Raw genomic sequence first — 7,346 nt, forward strand, 5'->3', positions numbered from 1 at the left:
TTTGTCAAGCATGCTTGCGAAACTAACACAGACATCTATTAAAACTTTCAGATTTTTCTGATTTGTTTTACATTTGTTTGGAATTTATTGTTCATCCGGGAGCATATGCTCCCGGGAGCCAAAGCGCCCCTCCGCCAAAATCACGCTAGTTTAATTATAGGAACATGTTTTTTCTTTCTTTCAAAAAGGAAGTTGAAACCCCAAGACTCTGCATGAGTGTGATGCACACAAACCATTTTTATTAAAGTTGTTGCAAGACGATGTGGTCAAAGTCATTAACAAGTGGAATACAAAACAGAGACAACTACCATAGAACCATTACAAGATATGAATTTTTTTGTCGAAAAAACAAGATATGAATTTAACACCTACGGCTAAGTCAAAATCTTCCGCAACAAATAGATGACATGAAGTAGCATTTGATCTTCAGCTCTTTTTATGGAGCACTTAAGTAAACAAGTTGATTAATCTGGCCATTATGATTCTTACATATGTTACATTTTACTGGTATGGCCAGGACTTATGAGTCATCATACAGGGGAATGTACCCATAGAAAGAAAAAAAGAAAGAAAAAATTGGTGAGGGGCAGCTTAACTTGCAGATGCAGTGCCTCCCAAACCCATGCAACAAAGGTAAACTAAAAGCGGGAACTAGATATAGGCGAGGGTTATTACATGCATGGAATATGATATAACCAAATTAGCTAACAAACTACTTAATTAATCATGCTGAAGCTTCTTGATAAATCAGTGCCAGGAGCAGCCGCTGATGTGGCAGTCTGTGACTGTGCTACACTCTTGCGCGCATCGCCGACGATGACGAACGCCGGCGCCTCCACTGCACCAAGCGGTGAAGGAACTCCATGACCTGCCGAAAACAAGGAGAAATTAATACTATGTAAGCTACAATCACTGATGACTAGACTTAGCAGGGATCTGCGTCATGATATATGTATGTATATACACCTCAGTGGGGTCCTGGAGAGAGTAGGAGGCGTCGGTCTCCCTAGGGCACTTGGAGACAAGGATGCCGAGGCCATGACCTCTCTTTCTCAGCATCTAGTTGACATCAACAAAATCAGAAAATAAAGAAGCAGCCAAAACAAATGAAATCACTAGGTTCGTAGCTAGCATGCATATATATGTACAAAACTACAAATGAAATCAGTTGGACGCGACGTGTGTTAGTTTAATCCGTGCACCTTGAAAGCATCCTCGTCAGTGCGGTCGTCCCCGAGGTACAGCGGCAGGACGTCGCTGCGTCCGTCGAATCCTAGAGACAGCACAGCAGCAGATTTTATATGCAACCCGTCATTTTATCCGACGAGGACGAAGACGACGCAGCGGGCAGGGTGGCAGTGGCACCTACCCAGGGATTGGAGCAAGAACTCCACGGCCTTGCCCTTGTCCCACATGATGGAAGGCCGGATCTCCAGGACCTACGCCCAGTAGATTCAATATTCACGGGCTCAGTGAGCAAATGTTAAATAACATGATTTAGTAAGCGCTGCTAGTAATTAACTCCATGATCGATCCATGGCCAATCAACCAACCTTTCTGCCTTCGTTGAGGCTGAGATCGGGGTAGTCCCGGAGCACCTCCTTGACTTGCTCGGCCAATGGACTCCATCTCTGCAGAGGGGATCGGAGCAGTTGAGATCGATGAGGATCTCTCTCATTAACTTAGAACCTTCTTGTTTGACTTAGCTAGATTGTTGCTGATTAATTTGATTGGTGAGCTCTCTGGTTACCTTTTCATCCACGCACCGGAAGTGCACGGAGAGGCAGAACTTGTTGTTCTCCACCCTGGCCCCCGGCGTGCTCTTGGTCTTCTCCACCAGAGCCTCGTAGACCTGGCACCCAAACCAAAATAAAACCAAGAAAAGCGAGAGATCAGTACATGCGCCGTTGGTAAGTTCCTCGTGGCTCAACTAACTAACAAAAGTCGTGTACCTCGGCGATGACCGGGAGGAACTCGCGAGCAGGTTGCAGGAGCACCTCCTCCGCCTGCAAATAGGGCGAGGAATAATTGATGGAATCAGGCACGAATGATTGGAGAGGGATGGGCCATGCATGGCCAGTTAGATTCTTGCGCGACGGAGAGATGCTTGAGAGAGATGGCGTACGTTAGAGCCTGGGCCTTTGATGTCCATGCCGTGGCTGCCCGCGTAGTAGAGCTCCGAGAGGCCTACGAAGCTGCACACCTTCTCCACGCACCGGCCGGTGACGATCGCCGCCGGGAAGTGCTTCGAAACGCCGCGCACTGCCTCCCGCATCTAGAACATCAAGGACAAAGCATGGTCGGCGATGTGAGCGTTGCTTGAAGTAGCTAGCCAGGCTGGTTATCGCGGTCTCTTATCTTACCTCTCCGCTGATGACCGCCGTGTCGGGGTCGGCGACGATGGGCGAGAGCGTGCCGTCGTAGTCCAGGAACACGACCACCTGCTTCCCCTTGGCGGCCGCCGCGATCTGCTCGAAGCTAGCAAGGGCCGACGGGTGCTTCCTCTGCGCGCGCCAACCAAGGAAAAAAGAAACGCAGATCAATCATCAGAATGGACGGAAAACAGCCCGGCCGGCGCGCTCTCACAGCAATGCGTGGGCACGCGCGCCTCACCAAACCAGCCGCCAAACTCACCGTCCACGCGGCGTACTCGTCGACGGCTGCGGAGCGGGCCGGCGAAGAAGCCCGCATGGCCTGGACTACCCAGCTTGTGGCGCAGGGTGACCCGGCGCGGAACTCGTCGTCGACGGCGGAGCGGCGCCGCAGGGAGGAGGACGCGGCGCCGCGGCACGCGAAGATCGCGCGGCTGGAGGAGCCCGGCATGGCCGCGGCCGCCGCTATGCCGCCCATGTCCGGGCGGAGCACCACGTCCTGGTTCGCCATGGCGCACGCAAACAACCACACGTGTGCTCACGACACGCGCCTCCCGCTGCGTGAGAGTGGTGCCCAGCAGTGACAGTGGGGAATAGTTCACGAGGAAGAGGGGACCAGACCGGTTTTCCCTGGGTGAAGAAGCCAATGGCGAAGTGTCGGTACTTATAAAGGCGGAGCGGCGTTGGGTCGGTACCCATACTAGTGGAACTACTGCGTTTTTTCTAACCGGAGTGGACATGTGTCGTTTTCTCATTCACAATTGCAGGGTGCACAATTATATGAACAGTTAACATTCTGAAAATTTAATTGACGACTATAGATTAAGATTCGAGAATAACATTGTTGTTTTTGTCCTGCAAAATACTTTCAAATTATATGTAGACCCTTTTACTATATTCATATTTCGAGTTCAAATCAAAGTGGTGCTCTGGAGGCTGTGGAAATTCAAATATTCTTCATTTTTGGATGAAATGTGTGGCCATTTCTCGATCAGTCACATATAGCCATCTGTTGCAAGGGGGAAAATCGACTCGAAGAATCAGAGGGACTCTGGCGGAAGGAGTGTCCTTTGACGTTGGGCGGGAGCCGCGCACATCCAATAAACCCAATGTCAAGAGAAAATAAAATACTAGAAGAAAAAATAAGATCAAATACGGTCAAAGGAGAAAGCAATCGATTAGTGGGGAGAGAGAAGCATGGTCCAACATGTATTATAGATGGACCAAGACTATGTTAGCCTTGTTTTATCGTGGCTGTGATGCATGCCAAAAGTAAGCTCTCATGCGAGCCGTTAGATCAGGTGCTGCGGAGTCGTCCGATTTGCCGCAAGCTGGACCACGCACAGCCTCCTCCCCCAACTTGACCGTTGCAATAGACGACGTGTTGGAACACAACAACCAGCCTCCAAACCGCATTCCCCCATGCGTGTGAATCGTGAGTGGCGGCCCCTTTTGCCCCGCGGTAAGGGATCCAGAATCTATGACCGGTGTCCGCCGCAACATCCCTACACCACCATTGCAACACTGGCACCCATAGTACCTCCCTTGCACCCCGCCCCTAATCTGGCCAGGTGGCGCACCATATCGTCATAGATATGCTCTCCTACGCCATGGCTCAAAGCTCTTAGGGGTTGACTATTCCCTGGCCGACGAATTAAGCTCTAGCAAGTGGGAGGCTGCCTAGCAACATTGGATTTGATATGTTGGTTTCTATGAACCTAGTTTTTTTTCCTGAGAAACAATTTCCTTGTTGCATCACTAATTGCATATATGAATTTACCGAATGTTAATGTTGAATTCAGTAAATAGTTGCATCCCAACAAAGATGATGTTGAATTCAGTAAGTTGCAAGACCTGAAATTTTATGAATGTTGATGAGCTAAAAAAATTGAATGTTGGTGAGCCGAATTAGCTGAATCTTAATGTTCAATTCAGCAATTTGCATCCCCATTGATGTAGAATTCATTGAAAGTTACAAAGTTCAATTTTCTATATGTTGATGTTGAATACCAGTAGCAGAGGGGGCTCCCATTCAAATTTATATGTTATGATTCAGGAAAGCGCAAAAACCCAATTCAAAAAAGTGCACCCAGAAAACATTTTTGTCTCCCTTCTCTAAACCTAGTATTTGTTTTGGAAAAAAGTGAGGATGCAAAAGTAACGATGATATATTTTGATGAATGGAAAATCCTTCAAAAACATGATGTTGCAGAAACAGACCTAGTCTTCAGAAAATGAGAATGTTGTAGCAAATGTTGTTTACTTTCATTGAGCATGGCTATCTAAAAATAGCAAATTGTGCACGCTCTACTAAAGAAATCCACCAATCTGGAATGTTCAATTGATAGTGTTGGTCTATAAATGTTTGTTGCCAAAATAGAGGGTTACTCTGGCCCTCTCTGATCTTATTGTTTCTACCTAAACAAAGTTTGCACCGAAAAAGGAATTATGTTCTACCTTTTGTTCTAAATGCCATTGATGAATGATGTTCTACTTTTGTTGCAATGTTAGTAGGATACCGAAGGTGGGATAGGAGGTGAGGAGAGCATTTTACAACTCATGGTGGCGTGGATTCAGATCCCATGCTCAATGCTACCGACACAATGCATGAAAAGGAAGAAGATGGCAATATTTGATCCCAACTGCTTGCACCATATGTTGGCATAGAGTTCGACTCGATTGATGATGCTAAAAAATTCTAAAATGACTACGCCTTCAAATTGGGATTCGCCACACACATAGCTGCTTCTAACAATGGCTAGAAGAAAGGTCCTCCGACACTTATCAAGAATGTTTTCCAGTGTGTCCACACAGGGAAGCCAACAAGTATAGGGTTGAGACTAGTAGTGCTTCAAAAGGGATCACAACATAAGGGAGCTCATCTAGCAAGAAGGATGAGGTTGAAATGGATGTGATAGACAAACGTCAAAAGATTAGGATGTTGTGTCATGATTGTAAAGCTCACATGATTGTTGGGCTTAGGGGCAATAGGTGGACTGCTACATTCATTGTTGCACAACATACACATTCTCTGATGAAGTAGGACACAATGTAAGATCATGAGGATAATGTGGCTTTCACTAGAGAGGCAACAACTACACCACTTTACTCATTGTATGTGCCACTAAAAAAAGAAAGACACATTTTGACATTTAGAAGTTCTTTTACGGTAATATCCGCGTGTGAGGGGGAAGGAGAGGGGGTGGCGGCCGTGCCGCCGCCACCGAAACCGCCTCCGATCATCACGCCGGCGCGTGGGGGTGAGGTTGTAGCGGCCTTGCCGCTGTCACCGGCGTCATCGTTGCCGCCGGAATGTGGTGCATCCGAGTCCGACTCGGATCTGGATTAGGATCCGGCCACCAGGCCTTTGGATCCAGTGCGATGGAGGACCCATTTCAAAGATGGCCAGAGGGCCGAGATTTGGCAGGTGATAACCCACAAGTATAGGGGATCGCAACAGCTTTCGAGGATAGAGTATTCAACCCAAATTTATTGATTCGACACAAGGGGAGCCAAAGAATATTCTCAAGTATTAGCAGCCGAGTTGTCAATTCAACCACACCTGGAAACTTAGTATCTGTAGCAAAGTGTTTAGTAGCAAAGTAATATGATAGTGATGGTAACGATAACAAAAGAGTAATGAAAGCAAAGTGATATTTTTGGTGTTTTGTAGTGATTGTAACAATAGCAACGGAAAAGTAAATAAGCGTAAACCAGTATATGGAAAGCTCGTAGGCATTGGATCAATGATGGATAATTATGCCGGATGCGGTTTATCATGTAACAGTCATAACATAGAGTGACACAGAACTAGCTCCAATTCGTCAATGTAATGTAGGCATGTATTCCGAATATAGTCACACGTGCTTATGGAAAAGAACTTGCATGACATCTTTTGTCCTACCCTCCCGTGGCAGCGGGGTCCTAATGGAAACTAAGGGATATTAAGGCCTCCTTTTAATAGAGAACCGGAACAAAGCATTAGCACATAGTGAATACATGAACTCCTCAAACTACGGTCATCACCGGTAAGTATCCCGATTATTGTCACTTCGGGGTTAACGGATCATAACACATAATAGGTGACTATAGACTTGCAAGATAGGATCTAGAACTCTCATATATTGCTGAAAACATAATAGGTTCAGATCTGAAATCATGGCACTCGGGCCCTAGTGACAAGCATTAAGCATAGCAAAGCCATAGCAACATCAATCTCAGAACACAGTGGATACTAGGGATCAAACCCTAACAAAACTAATTCGATTACATGGTGAATCTCATCCAACCCATCACCGTCCAGCAAGCCTACGATGGAATTACTCACGCACGGCGGTGAGCATCATGAAATTGGTGATGGAGGATGGTTGATGATGACGACGGCGATGAATCCCCCTCTCCGGAGCCCCGAACGGACTCCAGATCAGCCCTCCCAAGAGGTTTTAGGGTTTGGCGGCGGCTCCTATCATAAAACGCGATGATTTCTTCTCCTTTACTTTTTTCTCCCCGAAAGCAGTTATATAGAGTTGGAGTTGGAGTCGGGGGGTCTCCAGGGGGCCTACGAGGTAGGGGGCGCGGCCTAGGGGGGGAGGGCGCCCCCCACCCTCGTGAGAAGGGTGTAGCCCCCCTGGTCTTCATCTTTGGCGAGGATTTTTTATTATTTATTGTAAGATATCTCGTGGAGTTTCAGGTCATTCCGAGAACTTTTGTTTTCTGCACATAAAACAACATCATGGCAATTCTGCTGAAAACAGCGTCAGTCCGGGTTAGTTCCATTCAAATCATACAAGTTAGAGTCCAAAACAAGGGCAAAAGTGTTTGGAAAAGTAGATACGACGGAGACGTATCAACCCCCCAAGCTTAAACCCTTGCTTGTCCTCAAGCAATTCAGTTGACAATCTGAAAGAAATAAAGAAAAACTTTTACAAACTCTGTTTGCTCTTGTTGTTATAAATATGTCAAGCTAGCATTCAA

At 46.7% G+C, this 7,346-nt stretch overlaps 1 protein-coding gene across 1 annotated transcript; it reads right to left on the reverse strand.

Annotated features, from left to right (window-relative positions):
- Positions 1–418: 418 nt before the first annotated feature.
- LOC125521699 (putative trehalose-phosphate phosphatase 8) lies at positions 419–2,996 on the reverse strand. The gene is made up of 10 exons (XM_048686755.2): positions 2,635–2,996; positions 2,364–2,504; positions 2,126–2,275; positions 1,953–2,006; positions 1,751–1,852; positions 1,554–1,631; positions 1,370–1,439; positions 1,203–1,273; positions 967–1,059; positions 419–868 (listed from the first exon to the last, which is right to left on the reverse strand). Exons 1-10 carry the CDS (start codon positions 2,881–2,883, stop codon positions 791–793), a joined length of 1,086 nt encoding a protein of 361 aa, XP_048542712.2. The 5' UTR covers positions 2,884–2,996; the 3' UTR covers positions 419–790.
- Positions 2,997–7,346: the final 4,350 nt, after the last annotated feature.

This window comes from Triticum urartu, chromosome 7A, assembly GCF_056163025.1.
Source record: "Triticum urartu cultivar PI428250 chromosome 7A, HENAU_Tu73, whole genome shotgun sequence".
Lineage (NCBI taxonomy): Eukaryota > Viridiplantae > Streptophyta > Magnoliopsida > Poales > Poaceae > Triticum > Triticum urartu.